The sequence below is a fragment of the Pseudophryne corroboree genome, chromosome 5, assembly GCF_028390025.1.
Source record: "Pseudophryne corroboree isolate aPseCor3 chromosome 5, aPseCor3.hap2, whole genome shotgun sequence".
In the NCBI taxonomy this organism is placed as follows: Eukaryota; Metazoa; Chordata; class Amphibia; order Anura; family Myobatrachidae; genus Pseudophryne; species Pseudophryne corroboree.
In genome coordinates, this window is record NC_086448.1 from 632,950,962 (window position 1) to 632,972,256 (window position 21,295).

The 21,295-nt window shown below is 48.6% G+C and overlaps 1 protein-coding gene across 2 annotated transcripts in view; it reads left to right on the forward strand.

Moving 5' to 3' along the window:
• CABLES1 (Cdk5 and Abl enzyme substrate 1) overlaps positions 1-21,295 on the forward strand; it is a 254,796-nt gene that overhangs the window by 180,071 nt on the left and 53,430 nt on the right. For both annotated transcript variants that reach the window (XM_063923590.1, XM_063923589.1), the window contains exons 3-4: positions 10,333-10,425; positions 13,315-13,392. In XM_063923590.1, the coding sequence (XP_063779660.1) occupies positions 10,333-10,425; positions 13,315-13,392 (171 nt within the window). The remainder of the gene's footprint in view (positions 1-10,332; positions 10,426-13,314; positions 13,393-21,295) is intronic.

Sequence of the window (21,295 nt, forward strand, 5' to 3'; positions counted from 1 at the left end):
CTTTTTACCTCAGACCCCTTCACAACAGAAAAAGACACCGTCTTTTCAGCCGCAGTCCTTTCGCTCCTATAAAAAGCGACCAAAAGGACAGTCTTATCTGCCGAGAGGCAGAGGAAAGGGTAAGAAAGGGCAGCACGCAGCCCCTGCCCAGGAACAGAAGCCCGCCCCGGCTTCTACAAAGCCATCAGCATGACGCTGGGGCTTTACAAGCGGACCCAGGAACGGTGGGGGGTCGACTCAAGATTTTCAGCAATCAATGGGCTCACTCACAAGTGGACCCGTGGGTCCTGCAGATAATATCTCAGGGTTACATGCTGGAGTTCGAAAGGTTTCCCCCTCGCCGGTTCCTAAAGTCTGCTTTACCAACGTCTCCCTCAGAAAGGACGTCGGTTTTGGAAGCCATTCACAAGCTGTATTCTCAGCAGGTGATAGTCAAGGTACCCCTCCTACAACAGGGAAAGGGGTATTATTCCACACTATTTGTGGTACCGAAGCCGGACGGTTCGGTAAGACCTATTCTAAATCTGAAATCCTTGAACCTGTACATACAGAAATTCAAGTTCAAAATGGAGTCACTCAGAGCAGTGATAGCGAATCTGGAAGACGGGGACTTCATGGTGTCCCTGGACATAAAGGATGCTTATCTGCACGTCCCAATTTACCCCTCACACCAAGGGTATCTCAGGTTCGTGATACAAGACTGTCATTATCAGTTTCAAACGATGCCGTTTGGTTTGTCTACGGCCCCTCGGGTCTTTACCAAGGTAATGACCGAAATGATGGTTCTTCTACGAAGAAAAGGCGTATTAATTATCCCTTACTTGGACGATCTCCTGATAAGGGCAAAGTCCAGAGAACAGCTGGAAGTCGGTGTAGCACTAACCCAGGTAGTGCTCCAGCAACACGGGTGGATTCTGAATCTTCCAAAATCTCAATTGACCCCGACAACTCGTCTGCTGTTCCTGGGAATGATTCTGGACACGGTTCAGAAAAAGGTGTTTCTCCCGGAGGGAAAAGCAAGGGAGTTATCCGAACTTGTCAGGAACCTCCTAAAACCAGGAACGGTGTCAGTACATCAATGCACAAGAGTCCTGGGAAAGATGGTGGCTTCGTACGAAGCGATTCCATTCGGCAGATTCCATGCACGGACATTTCAGTGGGATCTGCTGGACAAATGGTCCGGATCGCATCTGCACATGCATCAGCGGATAGCACTGTCACCAAGAACAAGGTTGTCTCTCCTGTGGTGGCTGCAGACTGCCCATCTGTTAGTGGGCCGCAGATTCGGCATACAGGACTGGGTCCTGGTGACTACGGATGCCAGCCTACGAGGTTGGGGAGCAGTCACAAAGGGAAGAAATTTCCAGGGCGTGTGGTCAAGCCTGGAGACGTCTCTTCACATAAATATACTGGAGCTAAGAGCGATCTACAATGCTCTAAGTCTGGCAAAACCGCTGCTTCAGGGTCAGCCGGTGTTGATCCAGTCCGACAACATCACGGCAGTCGCCCACGTAAACCGACAAGGCGGCACGAGAAGCAGGAGTGCAATGGCAGAAGCGGCAAGGATTCTGCGCTGGGCGGAGAATCATGTCATAGCACTGTCAGCAGTGTTCATCCCGGGAGTGGACAACTGGGAAGCAGATTTCCTCAGCAGACACGACCTTCACCCGGGAGAGTGGGGACTTCATCCAGAAGTTTTCCACATGATTGTGAACCGTTGGGAAAAACCAAAGGTAGACATGATGGCGTCTCGCCTCAACAAAAAATTGGACAGGTATTGCGCCAGGTCAAGAGACCCTCAGGCAATAGCTGTGGACGCTCTGGTAACACCGTGGGTGTACCAATCAGTGTATGTGTTCCCTCCTCTGCCTCTCATACCAAAGGTGCTGAGAATTATACGGAAAAGAGGAGTAAGAACGATACTGGTGGCTCCGGACTGGCCAAGGAGAACTTGGTATCCGGAACTTCAAGAGATGCTCACGGAGGATCCGTGGCCTCTACCTCTGAGAAGGGATCTGCTTCAGCAGGGACCTTGTATGTTCCAAGACTTACCGCGTCTGCGTTTGACGGCATGGCGGTTGAACGCCGGATTCTAAAAGAAAAGGGCATTCCAGAGGAAGTTATTCCTACCTTGATTAAGGCTAGGAAGGAAGTGACTGTACAACATTATCACCGCATTTGGCGAAAATATGTTGCGTGGTGTGAGGCCAAGAAGGCTCCAACGGAAGAATTTCAATTGGGTCGATTCTTACATTTCCTGCAAGCAGGATTGTCTATGGGCCTAAAATTGGGGTCTATTAAAGTTCAAATTTCGGCCTTATCAATTTTCTTCCAGAAGGAATTGGCGTCAGTGCCTGAAGTACAAACTTTTGTCAAAGGTGTACTACATATACAACCCCCAATAGTGCCTCCAGTGGCACCGTGGGATTTGAACGTGGTTCTAAATTTTCTCAAATCTCATTGGTTTGAGCCGTTAAAATCGGTAGAATTAAAATACCTTACATGGAAGGTAACCATGCTGTTGGCCCTGGCTTCTGCCAGGAGAGTTTCAGAGTTGGCAGCTTTGTCATACAAGAGCCCATATCTGATATTCCATTCGGACAGGGCAGAATTGAGGACGCGTCCTCAATTTCTCCCTAAGGTGGTTTCGGCATTTCACTTAAACCAGCCTATTGTGGTGCCTGCGGCTACTAGCGACTTGGAGGACTCCAAGTTACTGGACGTTGTCAGAGCATTAAAAATATATATTTCAAGGACAGCTGGAGTCAGAAAAACTGACTCGTTGTTTACATTGTATGCACCCAACAAGATGGGTGCTCCTGCGTCTAAACAGACGATTGCACGTTGGATCTGTAGCACAATCCAACTTGCACATTCTGTGGCAGGCGTGCCACAGCCTAAATCTGTAAAGGCCCACTCCACAAGGAAGGTGGGCTCATCTTGGGCGGCTGCCCGAGGAGTCTCGGCATTACAACTTTGCCGAGCAGCTACGTGGTCAGGGGAGAACACGTTTGTAAAATTTTACAAATTTGATACTCTGGCTACAGAGGACCTGGAGTTTTCTCATTCGGTGCTGCAGAGTCATCCGCACTCTCCCGCCCGTTTGGGAGCTTTGGTATAATCCCCATGGTCCTGACGGAGTCCCCAGCATCCACTAGGACGTTAGAGAAAATAAGAATTTACTTACCGATAATTCTATTTCTCATAGTCCGTAGTGGATGCTGGGCGCCCATCCCAAGTGCGGATTGTCTGCAATACTTGTACATAGTTATTGTTACAAAAATCGGGTTATTATTGTTGTGAGCCATCTTTTTAGAGGCTACTTCGTTTTGTTATCATACTGTTAACTGGGTTCAGATCACAAGTTGTATGGTGTGATTGGTGTGGCTGGTATGAGTCTTACCCGGGATTCAAGATCCTTCCTTATTGTGTACGCTCGTCCGGGCACAGTACCTAACTGAGGCTTGGAGGAGGGTCATAGGGGGAGGAGCCAGTACGCACCATGTGACCTAAAAGCTTTTTTAGATGTGCCCTGTCTCCTGCGGAGCCCGCTATCCCCCATGGTCCTGACGGAGTCCCCAGCATCCACTACGGACTATGAGAAATAGAATTATCGGTAAGTAAATTCTTATTTTCTCATAGTCCGTAGTGGATGCTGGGAACTCCGTAAGGACCATGGGGAATAGCGGGCTCCGCAGGAGACTGGGCACTCTAAAGAAAGATTTAGTACTATCTGGTGTGCACTGGCTCCTCCCTCTATGCCCCTCCTCCAGACCTCAGTTAAGGAAACTGTGCCCGGAAGAGCTGACATTACAAGGAAAGGATTTTGGAATCCCGGGTAAGACTCATACCAGCCACACCAATCACACCGTATAACTTGTGATACACTTATCCAGTCAACAGTATAAACAACAACAGGGCATCAACAATGGATGCCAACATAACATAACCCATTATTAAGCAATAACTATGTACACATATTGCAGAAAGTCCGCACTAGGGACGGGCGCCCAGCATCCACTACGGACTATGAGAAATAGATTTACCGGTGAGTAAAATCTTATTTTCTCTAACGTCCTAGTGGATGCTGGTAACTCCGTAAGGACCATGGGGATTATACCAAAGCTCCCAACCGGGCGGGAGAGTGCGGATGACTCTGCAGCACCGAATGGGCAAACTCAAGGTCCTCCTCAGCCAGGGTATCAAACTTGTAGAATTTTGCAAATGTGTTTGAACCCGACCAAGTAGCAGCTCAGCAAAGCTGTAAAGCCGAGACCCCTCGGGCAGCCGCCCAAGAAGAGCCCACCTTCCTTGTGGAATGGGCTTTCACTGATTTTGGATGCGGCAATCCAGCCGCAGAATGAGCCTGCTGAATCGTGTTACAGATCCAGCGGGCAACGGTTTGCTTTGAAGCAGGAGCCCCCAACTTGTTGGGGGCATATAGGATAAACAGCGAGTCAGTTTTCCTGACTCCAGCCGTTCTGGCTACATAAATCTTCAAAGCCCTGACTACATCTAGTAACCTGGAATCCTCCAAGTCACGAGTAGCCGCAGGCACCACAATAGGTTGGTTCAAATGAAAAGATGACACCACCTTTGCCAGAAATTGGGGACGAGTCCGCAATTCTGCCGTGTCCATATGAAAAACCAGATAGGGGCTTTTACATGACAAAGCCGCCAATTCTGACACACGCCTAGCCGAAGCTAAGGCCAATAGCATGACCACCTTCCATGTGAGATACTTTAGCTCCACGGTCTTAAGTGGTTCAAACCAGTGGGATTTTAGGAAACCCAACACCATGTTGAGATCCCAAGGTGCCACTGGTGGCACGAAAGGGGGCTGAATATGCAGGACTCCCTTAACAAACGTCTGAACTTCAGGAAGAGACGCCATTTCCTTTTGAAAGAAAATGGATAGGGCCGAAATCTGGACCTTTATGGATCCCAACTTCAAGCCCATAGTCACTCCAGACTGTAGAAAGTGCAGAAATCTGCCCAGTTGGAATTCCTCTGTAGGGGCCTTCCTGGCCTCACACCAAGCAACATATTTTCGCCATATGCGGTGATAATGCTTTGCTGTCACGTCCTTCCTAGCCTTTGTCAGCGTAGGAATAACTTCCTCCGGAATGCCTTTTTCCGCTAGGAACCGGCGTTCAACCGCCATGCCGTCAAACACAGTCGCGGTAAGTCTTGGAAGAGGCAGGGCCCCTGTTGCAACAGGTCCTGTCTGAGAGGCAGAGGCCATGGGTCCTCTGTGAGCATTTCTTGCAGTTCCGGGTACCAAGGCCTTCTTGGCCAATCCGGAACAATGACCTCTTCTTCTTACGATTCTCAGCACCTTGGGTATGAGAGGAAGAGGAGGAAACACATAGACCGACTGGAACACCCACGGTGTTACCAGGGCGTCCACAGCTATCGCCTGAGGGTCTCTTGACCTGGCGCAATACCGTTGTAGCTTTTTGTTGAGACGGGACGCCATCATGTCTACCCGTGGCAGTTCCCATCGATTTGTAATCTGAAGACTTCGTGATGAAGTCCCCACTCTCCCGGGTGAAGGTCGTGCCTGCTGAGGAAGTCTGTTTCCCAGTTGTCCACCCCCGGAATGAACACTGCTGACAGTGCTTGCACGTGATTCTCCGCCCACCGAAGAATCCTGGTGGCTTCCGCCATCGCGACTCTGCTTCTTGTGCCGCCCTGGCGGTTTACATGAGCCACCGCGGTGATGTTGTCTGACTGAATCAGCACCGGTCGGTTGCGAAGCAGGGGCTCCGCTTGACTCAGGGCGTTGAATATGGCCCTTAGTTCCAGGATATTTATGTGCAGACAAGCCTCCTGACTTGACCACAACCCTTGGAAGTTTCTTCCCTGAGTGACTGCCCCCCACCCTCGGAGGCTCGCATCCGTGGTCACCAGGACCCAGTCCTGTATGCCGAACCTGCGGCCCTCGAGAAGGTAAGCACTCTGTAGCCACCACAGAAGAGACACCCTGGCCCTGGGGGACAGGGTGATCACCCGATGCATCTGAAGATGCGATCCGGACCATTTGTCCAACAGATCCCATTGAAAGATCCTCGCATGGAACCTGCCAAAGGGAATGGCTTCGTACGATGCCACCATCTTTCCCAGGACTCGCGTGCAGTGGTGCACCGACACCTGTTTCGGTTTTAAGAGGTCTCTGACTACAGTCACAAGCTCTTGAGCCTTCTCCGTCGGGAGAAACACCTTCTTCTGGTCTGTGTCCAGAATCATGCCCAGAAAGGGCAGACGCATCGTAGGAATCAGCTGCGACTTTGGGATATTCAGAATCCAGCCATGCTGTTGCAACACTTCCTGAGAGTGCGCTACGCTGATCTGCAACTGCTCCCTTGACCTCGCCTTTATGAGGAGATCGTCCAAGTATGGGATAACTGTGACTCCTTGCTTTCTCAGGATCACCATCATTTCTGCCATTACCTTGGTAAATATTCTCGGTGCCGTGGAGAGCCCAAACGGCAACGTCTGGAATTGGTAATGACAGTCCTGTACCACAAATCTGAGGTACTCCTGATGAGGCGGATAAATAAGGACATGCAAGTAAGCATCCTTGATGTCCAGAGACACCATAAAATCCCCCTCTTCCAGGCTTGCAATGACCGCTCTGAGCGATTTCCATTTTGAACTTGAATCTTTTCAGATAAATGTTCAGGGACTTTAAATTTAATATAGGTCTGACCGAACCGTCCGGTTTCGGTACCACAAACATTGTGGAATAGTATCCCTTTCCCTGTTGAAGAAGGGGAACCTTTACCACCACCTGCTGGAGAAATAGCTTGTGAATTACCGCTACCACTACTTCCCTTTCTATGGGGGAAGCTGGCAGGGACGATTTTAGGTAACGTTGAGGGGGCATCACCTCGAATTCCAGCTTGTATCCCTGAGACACAATCTGTATAGCCCAGGGATCCACCTGTGAGCGAACCCACTGGTGGCTGAAATGTCGGAGACGGGCCCCCACCGCTCCTGGCTCCACCCGTGGAGCCCCAGCGTCATGCGGTGGATTTAGTGGAAGCCGGGGAGGACTTCTGTTCCTGGGAACTAGCTGTAAGGTGCAGCTTTTTTCCTCTACCCCTGCCTTTAGCAAGAAAGGAAGCACCTCTGACCTTCTTGCTTATTTGTGCGCGAAAGGACTGCATTTGGTAATACGGTGCTTTCTTAGGTTGTGAGGGAATATATGGCAAAAAGTTTGACTTCCCAGCAGTAGCTGTGGAAACCAGGTCCGAGAGACCGTCCCCAAACAATTCCTCACCCTTGTAAGGTAACACCTCCATGTGTTTTTTGGAGTCGGCATCACCTGTCCACTGCCGAGTCCACAGGACCCTCCTGGCAGAAATTGACATTGCATTAATTCTAGAGCCCAGTAGGCAAATGTCCCTCCTGGGCATCCCTCATATATAGGACAGTGTCTTTTATATGCCCCAGGGTCAGCATAATGGTATCCCTGTCCAAGGTATCCATTTCCTCAGACAGATTGTCTGTCCACGCTGCTACAGCACTACACATCCACGCCGACGCAATTGCCGGCCTCAGTAGAGTCCCTGAATGTGTATAAACAGATTTCAGGATACTTTCCTGCTTTCTATCTGCAGGATCCTTTAGGGTGGCCGTATCCTGCGACGGCAGGGCCACCTTCTTAGATAAGCGTGTGAGAGCTTTATCTACCCTAGGGGAGGATTCCCAGCGCACCCTATCCTCTGGCGGGAAAGGGTACGCTATAAGTAACCTTTTGGAAATCAGGACTTTCTTATCGGGGGAATCCCACGCTCTTTCACATAACTCATTTAACTCATGTGAAGGGGGAAAAGTCACCTCTTGCTTTTTCTCCCCATACATATAAACCCTCTTGTCAGGGACAGGGTTTACCTCTGATATGTGTAAAACATCCTTCATCGCTATAATCATGTAGCGTATAGCTTTTGTCATTTTCGGTTGCAATTTTGCATCATCGTCGTCGACACTGGACTCAGAATCCGTGTCAACATCTGTGTCAACCATTTTGGATAGTGGACGCTTTTGAGACCCTGAGGGCCTCTGCGCTGTAGGATCAGGCATGGATTGAGACCCTGACTGGCCCGAGGTATCAGCTTTATCCAACCTGTTATGTAAGGAGTTTACATTATCATTTAACACCCTCCACATAACCATCCAATCAGGTGTCGGCACCGTCGGCGGCGACACGTCAGTCAACTGCACTTGCTCTGCCTCCACATAGCCCTCTTCGTCAAACATGTCGACACACGCGTACCGACACACCACACACACACAGGGGAAGCTCTAAATGAGGACAGGACCCCCACAAGGCCTTTTGGAGAGACAGAGAGAGAGTATGCCAGCACACACCTCAGCGCTATATAACCCAGGGATTACACAGTACTTTAGTGTTTACCCAGTAGCTGCTGTATTATGATTAATGCGCCTAAATTTATGTGCCCCCCCTCTCTTTTTCACCCTTCTACCGTGATTCTGCAGGGGAGAGCCTGGGGAGCTTCCTCTCAGCGGAGCTGTGGCAGGAAAATGGCGCTGGTGAGTGCTGAGGATGAAGGCCCCGCCCCCTCAGCGGCGGGCTTCTGTCCCGCGATTTTCTGTAAAATAAATGGCGGGGGCTCATACATATAACAGTGTCCCACTGTCTATATGCAGTTTTCGCCAGGAGGTATCAATTGCTGCCCAGGGCGCCCCCCCCTGCGCCCTGCACCCTACAGTGACCGGAGTGTGTGGGATAGTGTGGGCGCAATGGCGCACAGCTGCAGTGCTGTGCGCTACCTCATGTGAAGACAGGAGTCTTCTGCCGCCGATTTCGATGTCTTCTCCGCTTCTGCCGGCTTCTGTCTTCTGGCTCTGCGAGGGGGACGGCGGCGCGGCTCCGGGAACGGACGACAAGGTCAGGTCCTGTGTTCGATCCCTCTGGAGCTAATGGTGTCCAGTAGCCTAAGAAGCGCAACCTAGCCGCAGTTAGTAGGTTTGCTTCTCTCCCCTCAGTCCCACGTAGCAGAGTCTGTTGCCAGCAGAAGCTCTCTGAAAATAAAAAAACCTAACTAAAATACTTTCTTATTAGCAAGCTCAGGAGAGCTCACTAAAAGCACCCAGCTCTGGCCGGGCACATATTCTAACTGAGGTCTGGAGGAGGGACATAGAGGGAGGAGCCAGTGCACACCAGATAGTACTAAATCTTTCTTTAGAGTGCCCAGTCTCCTGCGGAGCCCGCTATTCTCCATGGTCCTTACGGAGTTCCCAGCATCCACTAGGACGTTAGAGAAAATTATTTGTACATATACATCATTTAATATACATCAGCAGAAATCTGCTGCCTAACCAGGGCCGGCCCGAGGCCAAATTTTTTGGTAAGCAAATATATACTTCCGAGCCCTCTGAGTACTTTTTTGCACACCAAAACTTAAGTGGGCGTGGTCCCATGAGAAAAGCCTAATTGTAGTGCCCCTTACACATTATGCCCTGTGTAGTAGTGTCCCTTACACACTATGCCCACAGTTGTAGTGCTCCTTACACTATGCCCACAGTTGTAGTGCCCCTTACATATTATGCCCACGGTTGTAGTGCCCTTTACATATTATGCCCTCCGTAGTAGTGCCCCTTACACACTATGCCCACTGTAATATTACCTTGTATACCCCCCTGGCTAGTGCCTGCCTTGAGAGTCTCACAGCAGGAAGTGTTATTGGATCCATTGTCCAGTGGCCACAAATGTTAGACAGCTTTATTTTTACACTGCAATTTAGATTTCAGTTTGAACACACCCCACCCAAATCTACCTCTCTGTATGTAACATCTGCCCCACCTGCAGTGCAGCGTCACTTTTTTGCTTTACTTACAGACATGAATCAGGCCCTATGTTCCGTACAACATGTGTGCACACACACACACACACACACACACGTTAGTGTGCATTATACACAATAGCATGTTTTTGGATTGTGGGAGTAAACCGCAGTACCTGGAGGAAACCCACGCATGCACGGAGATAACATGCAAACTCCACACAGTGTTATCAGTGTTGTTAAATTAAAATGGAATAGAAGTCTACATACCAGAGACATCTTGTATAATGGGTTGCTATGGCATGTATTTACAAATATGTCTAGTTGTCTGTTATTTAGTAATTGTTAAATAACATGCTGCAATGTTATATAAAACAAGTTGTTTTTGCTTGTTCTGTGCACTTTTGCCGCCTATGAAGTGTGGGTAAACTGCAGGCATTTGTCTGATTTTTCCTTCCTGTCTTTGTGTGAAGATACCATGAAAAGTCTCACTTCAAGCTTTAACTGACTTATTTTTCAGATGTCGGACCTTGTCCGGTTCGCCCAGACCAAAGAGCTTTAAGAAGGTTCACTTTATTAAGAGCATGAGGCAGCACGACACAAGGAGTGGCAGGTAACACCACAGGCACACACTTCCTGTATTTGTAGTGACAAGAAACATGGTATTATGTATTGTATTTTATTATGTGAATATGCTTTAGCTTGCTATAATAACAAAATACAGTGGCTGGTGTGTGGCATGCCAAAGAATGATCACTGCATGGACTTTGAGCCCTATGTTTCCCATCACTGATCTTGTTCTCTAAGGGGCCCATTTATCAAACAATATTTGTGGCTATTTCCCCAAAAACACCAGTTAGCCACATATATTTAATATCCTCCATTCCTGCCAACAGCCACATCTATCTGTCTATGGAGGATGTGATGCTGCCAGATTAATCAATGCAGAGCATTACCGATATTGGTCCCCACAGCTACCACCATCTGAAGATGGCGACAGCCTATGGGTTACTCACCGCATTCCTAGCCATAGCCATAGTAGATTCCCACCTAAGTGGCCGCTGTGCATGTGCGGTCAGCGGGAGTGCGCATGCACAGCAGCCCTGACAGCTCATTGAGCACATCACAGGGACGGGCTCCGGTCCCAGCGGGTGCTTATTAACGCGTCCTCCCAAAGTGATGGCATATTTCAGTGCAATCCTGAGCACTAATATCACATCCAAATAGCATCATTGCACATGCGATCAATGGATAAATGGGCCCCTAGGTGTCATCAGTACATATTCATAAAACTCATTTCCAAGAGTTGAAGAGAAAAAGCCTTTTTCATGTACATTTCCAGATTAATTAATGGTTAAACCATACTTGAACCTGTCTGTCATATGTGCCATGATGCATATTCATTGCCTGTGGAATGGCAACTTGAAAAAGGTTGATAAAAATGTGTTGTTTTTTTTGTTTTTGTTTATAAAGCAACATGGAACACCACACACACACACACACACACACACACACACACACACACACACACACACTGACTAGCTATACGCTTCCTTGCTTTCCCCAGTTAATAGTCCATTTCAAAGGGATATAAATAAATAAAAATGTATTATTATAGTGGGTCACTGTTGGACAGGTCCAGAAAGGATTTGGCATTCTAGGATAGTTTGGCTTTATAAACCCTTTATTTTATGACCTGCTTCCATGGTGCCGATTTGTGCTTTGAATTGTTGCTATGTAGGTTTGAAAATGTAAAGGATGGTGTCTTCATCCAGATCAATCTAAAATACGTCCGCTCTGGTGAATGGACAGTTCCATACCAGTTATGAATTTCATCAGTCGGACTTCACTGGTTCTCCTACTAGTAAAGACTTCTGTAAAAGAAACTTTTGGGAGAGAATATAATGTTATTATACTATATAATAATATTATACCTGTTTAGCCAGCACTCAGTACTGCAGCCTTAGTGTATCCCTTAGTGCAGTGATTTTCAACCTTTCTCAACTCGCGGCACGCCTAACAAGACTTTAAATTCCCAAGGCACGCTATCAGTTACCCACGGGGGGAAAAAACACATTGGCTCCCACAGATATCAAATACATTGGCCTCGACATTTATCAAGCACATTGGCCCCCACAGGTATAAATCAAACACACTGCCACCCCATACATTACCCAGGCTCACCATCACTATCTGAACTCATACCCATATATGTGAATATTCTGCTTAATGTCTGCATGTTCTGTATTTGTTTTCACCCACTCCTATCTGTAGGTTTTGCAAAAAGTGTTTTGCACTATAGTTGTCTGTATGTTCTGCATTATAATCTGTATCATGTTTCCACCCCCATCTATACAGTATGTCCAGTATTATGTGCCTGAAACCCCCCTCCCTCTGTATTGCCAGTGATGTGCCCCTTAATATGGTGCAGTGATGTGCCAGCTCCCCACTGTACTCTCAATAGTGTGGTCCCCCTGTTGTATTTATATTAGTGAATGCTCCTTCTCCCCCTCCGTTTTCCCAGTACTGCGTCTCCCCCCCTCCCCATGTATGGCCATTAATGTGCTTCTCCGGCCCTTCAAACTCCCTGCCTACCCCAGGTAACTTACCTTGTTCTGCTCTGTCTTGACAGCCTGTACCCTACTTCACACTTAAACTCACCAGACGCGCGGGTCTCTTCTCTTCTGCGACAGCACGGCGGCAAACATTAGGCATCAGCGTCGTGCTATGACGTCTGCACGACACTGCTCAGGGGATAGAATTGACTACGGAGCGGGGAGCGGGCTACCCCTCCCCTTACATTCCAGAACTGCTTCCTTTATGGCGCGGAGGTCTCCGGCAGCGTCTCATTAGTAATGAAGCTAGTAGTTCCGCCACTGGGTGGAGCACTGTGCAAGGCATCTCTGGTGGCCGGTGAGCAGCAGGCTGCGGCACACCTGACCACCGCTGGCGGCACACTAGTGTGCCGCGGCACAGCGGTTGAAAAACGCTGCCTTAGTGTGTAGTATAATCGATAAGCAGAGGGCACTCTCCATCCATATATGAAGATAATTGGTTTTAATTACGGAGCGTAATAAGGTACATATAATGCCGGGACTGAAGTATCAACTTTGTAAAACTATAATTAAATCCATCTTTTCATCATAGGATGATATTACATATATTGCCCATTTGAGCTAGCACGCCTGTGAGGCATGAGCAAACATGACGGATGCGCCTTACCTAAGCGTCATAAAGCATGCTATGAGCTGTATGGTAGGCATATAGACTATGAGTATATCGTAGGCATAGCGTACAATGTCGTTTTTGGTACCTGGCAAAGAAAGAAAGACCTTGTTCAATATCTTAAGTAGATGACCCTGATCTGTATACACCTTCTCCTTTTTACCTCTCCTGTGTAGATGGTGCTATGTATTGAGTGATTGGAACATAGGTGGATGCATAGTACAGACGCACTGTGAATTTAGTTTAAGTTAATAATGTTTTCTGATTTATTTTGTAGAATAGTCCTGATCAGTGGGAGAAGATCATTCTGTAGCATATTTTCAGTACTGCCGTATCGAGACTGTGGACATGTTGGGTAGGTACAAATAGAACTGTACGAGTGAGACTCCATTATATCTATAATACAAATGTATGGGGCATACAACAATACAAATAATGATTGAATGTAAATTATCAGCAGGATGATGCTATAAAGTATATTTCTCTAACGTCCTAGAGGATGCTGGGGACTCCGTAAGGACCATGGGGATAGACGGGCTCCGCAGGAGACATGGGCACTTTAAGAAAGACTTTGACTCTGGGTGTGCACTGGCTCCTCCCTCTATGCCCCTCTTCCAGACCCCAGTTTGATACTGTGCCCAGAGGAGATGGGTGCACTGCAGGGAGCTCTCCTGAGTTTCCTGTAAAGAAAGTATTTTGTTAGGTTTTTTATTTTCAGGGAGCACTGCTGGCAACAGACTCCCTGCATCGTGGGACTGAGGGGAGAGAAGCAGCCCTACTCTCTGAGTGCAAGGTCCTGCTTCTTAGGCTACTGGACACCATTAGCTCCAGACGGATTGGTACGCAGGATCTCACCCTCGCCGTCCGTCCCAGAGCCGCGCCGCCGCCCCCCTCGCAGAGCCGGAAGATAGAAGCCGAGTGAGTATGAGAAGAAAAGAAGACTTCAGAGGCGGCAGAAGACTTCATGATCCTCACTGAGGTAACGCACAGCACTGCAGCTGTGCGCCATTGCTCCCATACACCTCACATACTCCGGTCACTGTAAGGGTGCAGGGCGCAGGGGGGGAGGGGGGGAGGGGGGGGGGGGGGGGCGCCCTGGGCAGCAATATAAACCTCGTTTTGGCAAAAAAATAACATATATACAGCTGGGCACTGTATATATGTATGAGCCTCAGCCAATTTTACATTTAAGCGGGACAGAAGCCCGCCGCCAAGGGGGCGGGGCTTCTCCCACAGCACTCACCAGCGCCATTTCTTCTCCACAACACCGCTGAGAGGAAGCTCCCCGGACTCTCCCCTGCTTATACCACGGTAGACAAGAGGGTTGAAAAGAGAGGGGGGGCACATAATTCGGCGCAAATTACATACAGCAGCGCTACTGGGCAAACATTAAGTTACTGTGTTATTCCTGGGTTATATAGCGCTGGGGTGTGTGCTGGCATACTCTCTCTCTGTCTCTCCAAAGGGCCTTGTGGGGGAACTGTCTTCAGAAAGAGCATTCCCTGTGTGTGTGTGTGGTGTGTCGGTACGCGTGTGTCGACATGTCTGAGGAAGAAGGCTATGTTGGAGAGGAACTGGAGCAAATGAATGTGGTGTTTCCGCCGGCAGCGCCGACACCTGACTGGATGGATATGTGGAAGGTTTTAAATGCTAGTGTAAACTCATTGCACAAAAGATTAGACAAGGCTGAAGCTTTGGGACAGTCAGGGTCTCAACCCATGCCTGATCCTATGTTGCAAGGACCGTCAGGGTCTCTTAAGCGCCCACTATCCCAGATTGTTGACACAGATACCGACACGGATTCCGACTCCAGTGTCGACTACGATGATGCAAAGTTACAGCCAAAATTGGCAAAATCCATTCGATATATGATTATGGCAATAAAAGATGTTTTGCACATCACAGAGGAACCCCCTGTCCTTGACAAGAGGGTACATATGTACAAGGGAAAGAAGCCTGAGGTAACCTTTCCCCCCTCACATGAGCTGAATGAGTTATGTGAAAAAGCTTGGGAATCTCCAGATAAAAGACTGCAGATTTCCAAAAGGATTCTTATGGCGTATCCTTTCCCATCAACGGATAGGTTACGATGGGAATCCTCCCCTAGGGTGGACAAAGCATTAACACGCTTATCCAAGAAGGTAGCCCTCCCGTCCCAGGATACGGCTACCCTCAAAGATTCTGCTGACCGCAAACAGGAGATTACCCTGAAGTCCATTTATACACATTCAGGTACCTTACTCAGACCGGCGATTGCGTCGGCCTGGGTGTGTAGTGCTGTAGCGGCATGGACGGATACCTTATCTAAGGGGATGGATACCCTAGATAGGGATACTATTTTATTGACCTGGGGCATATAAGAGATGCTGTCCTATATATGAGAGATGCTCAAAGAGACATTAGTCTACTGGGTTCTAGAATAAACGCTATGTCGATTTCTGCCAGAAGAGTCCTATGGACACGGCAATGGACAGGTGAATGCCGACTCAAAAAGGCATATGGAGGTTTTACCTTACAGGGGTGAGGAATTGTTTGGGGAAGGTCTCTCGGACCTAGGGGGTAATTCTGAGTTGATCGCAGCAGGAATTCTGTTAGCAGTTGGGCAAAACCATGTGCACTGCAGGGGAGGCAGATAAAACATGTGCAGAGAGAGTTAGATTTGGGTGGGGTGTGTTCAATCTGCAATCTAATTTGCAGTGTAAAAATAAAGCAGCCAGGGAGGGGAGTGGCTTGCAGCTTGACTGTGCAGGAGTGTCCCTAGAGAGCTCCTGAAAAAAGCCTGCTATTTGCCCTAATATACCAAAACTATTTGCACTTGAATTACCCCAGGAGCCCTTTGATATTACCCTGGAGCCAGGGCAACTGGTGTGGAAGAGCTGCGGAGCCGGGGAACAGGTTTTCCCTGTTCCTGCAGGTTGCGGCCTTCCCACCCCATAGAAGCCGGGACCTCGATTTCTGGCGCCCGATCCGGCCGGGGGGCGCGGACCCGTGGGAGACGCGGATTGCGGTAACCTAGCTGCCCGCGATCTCCCCCCTCCTCGTGGACTCTTACCGACAGCGGGGGACGGTAGATGTGATCCCCTGGAGCCGGGTACACAGGAGACGCGAGGAGACTGGATGCGCCCGGTGCCGGCGGCCATCTTGGAGGGGGCAGAGTGAGCCGCACGGACGAAGTGCGCTCTTGAGCAGCCTGTGCGGGCCGGGACTCTCCCGTCGCGGCTACCGCCGGGGGGAGCTGGTGGAGGACATCGACCCTGGGGACTCCTGGGCTGGTTCACTTCTCCCCACGTCGCTGCGGATCTGCTGGAGATTGGCTGCAGCGGCCATCTTGAAAGTGGCAGACGAGCCTTTTTATCACTAAATAGCCCCTGCTCTCTCTCTTTCTCCCCCGGGAATCACGGTGCAGCCTCCAGCCTCTACCACCACACCTCTGCCAGCCGTTTTGAAGGGGGAGGATCTGTGGGGTCGTGCTGCACCCGCCGACTCCCGACGTCACACACTACCTGCCGACGGATCGGTCGGCAGCCAAGCTCCGGTGCCACATTACGATACACAGCTCCCGAAGACGTCCGCAAACAGACGACCGGGTAAGATTGTGGGACCGCCTATCCTAGTCTCTCCCTCTGACTCTGCCGGATCCTTACTCTCTTTGCTTCTGGGGTCTCGCTACTATCCATTGCTACACGGGCCGCTTATCAATCGTTGGCTGCCCTACGATGATAGTGACGGGAACACTTGCCCTTGTCTCCCCCACTGTGCTGTCTGAGATGCTGGCCTAACAACACAATATGTCCCACCTGGACCGTGATAGTTTTATTTATACCTTCTCTGCTTAAACATACCTCCGACAAACAACGTCTGTGTCTTTTTTTTTTTTTTTTTTTTACATTTGTGATACCCTGTCTACCCTCTTTACTTCCCCATGATGTCGCAGAGAAACAAGAAAAACGCGTAGGCCCCCACAAATTTCTTTGGACAAAAATCTAAAGGTCCCCCTACTCCTGCATCGACCACGGATTCTCCTTCCCCCTGCTCATCGGAGGCGGGTATTGACCACAGATCCAAGCAGTTATGACCAGTTTACTCGAAGGGGTGCAGTCCGCCTTTAAGCAAGAACTTTCCACAGCTATCGCCGAGTTCAAGTCTGATCTCACGACCCTTGGCAACCGTACAGATGCTCTTGAATCAAAGACAGACGACCTTTGCCGCTCTCAGCAACGTCTTGACTCTGAGCTCTCCAGACTTCACGACGAGATGGAAGATCTCAAAGAACGTCAAGAAGATCAGGAGAATCGCTCCCGACGCAACAATCTACGCAGCCGTAACGTGTCGGAATCAGTCCTTAGCTCTGCACTACCAACCTTCCTGAAAGACTTCTTTCAACACGTCGTACCTGGCCTTTCAGATGCTGATTGCCTTTGTGATAGGGCCCACAGAGCGCTCCGAGCAAAACCGACCCTGACACAGCCACCTAGGGATGTTATAGTTCGGTTACATTATTTTCGTTCCAAGGAACGTGTTCTGACGTCACTACGAGACTCTCCGGTGATCACTTTCAGGGATATGCAACTGCAAGTTTTTCAAGATCTAGCCCCTTCCACCATTCAAAAGAGACGGGACTTGCAGCCTGTCACTCGCATACTGCGCCAACACCAAATACGATATAGGTGGGGATTTCCTTTCATGCTACAAGTTACAGCGAACAATTCTACCCACTCTATAAAAACCCTAAACCAGGGACAGGCTCTGTTGGCCAAACTAGGTCTCCTCCCTGCACCACCATCTGACGGGGGGACTGCCTCTTCCTCTGGGCCACAACGCTTTCAGGTCCCAGCGCCTGAATGGACGAGGGTAACTCGTCACCGCAGCGACACAGACGACCCCCCATGATTTTGGCAAACTTTTATTTTAATACATTTAAACAGCTCTTAACTCTATTGAAATGTGTCTCCTAATAAGAGGAAACTATCGCCTTCCATCTTTATAGGCGTTTACCATGACCTTTGATAATGCACGCCAGGGTTTAAGGTTTAACATGTGCTACGCCTAATCTGATAATACTACACTGGGCTTATCCCGTTTGCCTTGTCTCCCCTTGCTTCCCTTGTCCCCCCCCCCCCCCCTTTTTGTGTTCTTTTTTGTTATGACACAGTACATCTTTGTTCGTTCATAATTTTTCATATTATGGGTTACATTAATGTATCTTCGGCTCTAGCCGACTCAACTGTTGCGGTCCAGAGGGACCCGGTTCTCCTGCGATAGCTTGACTGTTCCCACTACCCCCGTGCTCCCTTTATTTGTTATTTCGAAATATGCTGTTTTATATGTGTGTAGCGGTCCTTGTTTGGGACCCTATAATTCAGGGTTCTTTCCCGTATGGGTTTTCTATCTCTTTCTTTTCTTCTACATGTCTAATTCTTGTTCTTCGCTGTTCTTCTTCTTTCCTTTTCTTTCTTCCCCGGGATGGGTTTCCACTGATCCTCTTTTGTTCTTTGGTGTCACATGGCGCTTAAACTATATTCTATAAATGTTAACGGGCTTAATTCTCCCAAGAAACGTACAGTGATGTTATCCGCCTGCCGAAGAGAGAAGGCTGATATAGTTTTCCTCCAAGAGACCCACTTCACCGGTACACACACTCAACTTCACGGTAAGCAATTTACCCAGACCTTTTTTGCTTCTGCTACTTGTAAAAAAAGGGGGGTAGCTATACTGATCCATCGCAATATCCCATTTGTCCACACTACAACCATAGCTGACCCTGACGGTCGGTACCTAATAGTGATAGGTACGATCCGCACTGATATACTAACACTAGTGTCTATATACGCCCCTAATCAGGACCAATCCCGTTTTTTTTGCACGCTCTTTTTGCATCTCAATAGAGTAGCACAAGGCCACATTATTCTAGGTGGGGACTTCAACACTGTGATTGACCCCCTCTTAGATAAATCCACTCCTCCCAAACATAAGAAGGAAGCGTCTCCGTCTGATGCGGCCCTCACATTGACATCCTCCCTCACGCGCCTTGACCTACAAGACACTTGGCGTCTCAAACACTCCAACGCTAGAGACTACACCCACTACTCTGCACCTCATAAGCACTACTCTCGAATAGATATGATACATGTCTCTCGCTCAATCTCGACGCTGATATCTGACTCAGGCATCAGTCCCTGTTCCTGGACGGACCATGCAGGAGTGTATATCATGATCGATCTCTATAGAACCCCTAATAAGTCCCGTAAATGGCGTCTGGATGATACTCTCCTTTCGCACCCCTCCACTCTTTCAGACACTAAACTGAACTTAAAATTTTTCTTTGAGGAAAACGCCTCCCCAGAAGTCTCTCCTAGTCTGGTATGGGAAGCACACAAAGCCACTATTCGTGGCCAACTTATATCTAAGGCCTCAACCATACGTAAGAAAGCCGCACAGGAAGTTTCCTCATTGGAATCTCAAATTACTGCACTTCTAGCCCAACACAAAATTGCCCCGTGTGACTCCCTACTCTCCCAGATAAATAACCTCCGAGGCCAGTTGAACACCCTTTTATCGCGGAGAGCGGCAACTATACTACAGAAGCTTCGTCAAAATTTTTATGACAAAGCGGATAAAATAGATAGCCTTTTAGCTAATAAGCTACGAAGTAAGCGAGCTATAGGACTGATAGACAAACTATATTCTTCTACGTTAGACGCTCTCACATATGATCCAAAACTGATGGTGGAGGAATTTCGAGACTATTATAGCTCCTTATACAATCTCCCTACCCCCCCTCTTCTCTCCGATGATTCGGGGGGAGCATGTTCATATCTGTTGGGTGCCCCCTTACCAGGTTTGACGGAGCAACAGATTTCTCTTCTTAATGCGGATATATCGCTGGAGGAGACTGTTGCCGCTATCAAATCTATGAGATCGTCAGCTGCCCCGGGTCCAGATGGCTTTACCGCTCAGTACTACAAAACATTCCATACGGAATTGGCTCCATATCTTACCTCGCTCTTTAACAGAGTTCTAGAGGGAGCATCATTTGCGCCTGCGACGGTACAAGCTGATATTATTGTGATTCCAAAACCAGGAAGGGATTCCACACATTGTTCCAATTATCGCCCGATTTCTTTGCTAAACGTAGATCTTAAGATATACGCTAAAATCCTAGCCAACCGCTTAGCTCCCCTACTTACACAACTGATACACCCGGACCAAGTGGGGTTCATCTCTGGCCGCCAGGCCTCCGATAATACCAGGAGAGCCATAGATTTGATCCACTCTATCCATAAACAGAAATTGCCCTCGTTGTTGCTAGCATTAGATGCCGAGAAGGCTTTTGACAGAATTTCCTGGCCCTTTGCTTTCTCAGTGCTCCGGAGAATGGGTTTTTCTGGCAGATTCCTTGAAGGTGTCTCGGCGCTTTACAGATCCCCCACGGCCACAGTCTCAGTTAATCGCCTCACCTCTTCTGCATTCAACATTACGAACGGCACCAGACAGGAATGCCCGCTTTCCCCATTGCTGTTTGCCTTGGTTATGGAACCGCTAGCGGCACGGATCAGGGCTAATGTAGATATAGCTGGAGTGCGGGTGGGTCTTACTGAGCATAAAATTGCGTTATACGCAGACGATGTTCTAATATCTCTGGGATCCCCATCTCAGTCGTTACAGCCACTCCTTTCTGAGATAGACCTCTATTCTAAACACTCAGGTTATAAACTTAATACGAGTAAAACAGAAGTACTTTTATATCCCCGGTCAAATTAAGCTCTCTTTGGAAAACTCCTTTCCATTTCAATGGCACAAGCGAAAGATTAAATACCTAGGTATTTTTTTGACACATAGCTATCATCAACTTTACCAGGCTAACTTCCCTAGGCTTCTAGATCAAATTAAATCAGACTTGTCTTCTTGGTCTAGCCTCTTTATCTCCTGGATAGGTAGGGTAAACTCGGTGAAGATGAACGTGCTCCCCCGGATACTTTACCTGTTCCAGACCCTCCCGATATTTATCCCTCCATCTGTTTTTAAATTCTTGCAATTCCATACGTCACAATTCATATGGGCGAATAAGCGTCCCCGTGTCCGGTTGAAACTTTTACAACGTCCCACATTTAGTGGTGGCCTAGGCATCCCAGATTTTAGAAGATATTATCTCGCTACACAGCTCTCACACTGTGTACAATGGTGCAACCCCGAATCTAACAGGGTCTGGGTGGCTATAGAAACCGCTGAGGTGGGTCTCTCTACTCTCTCTTCTCTTC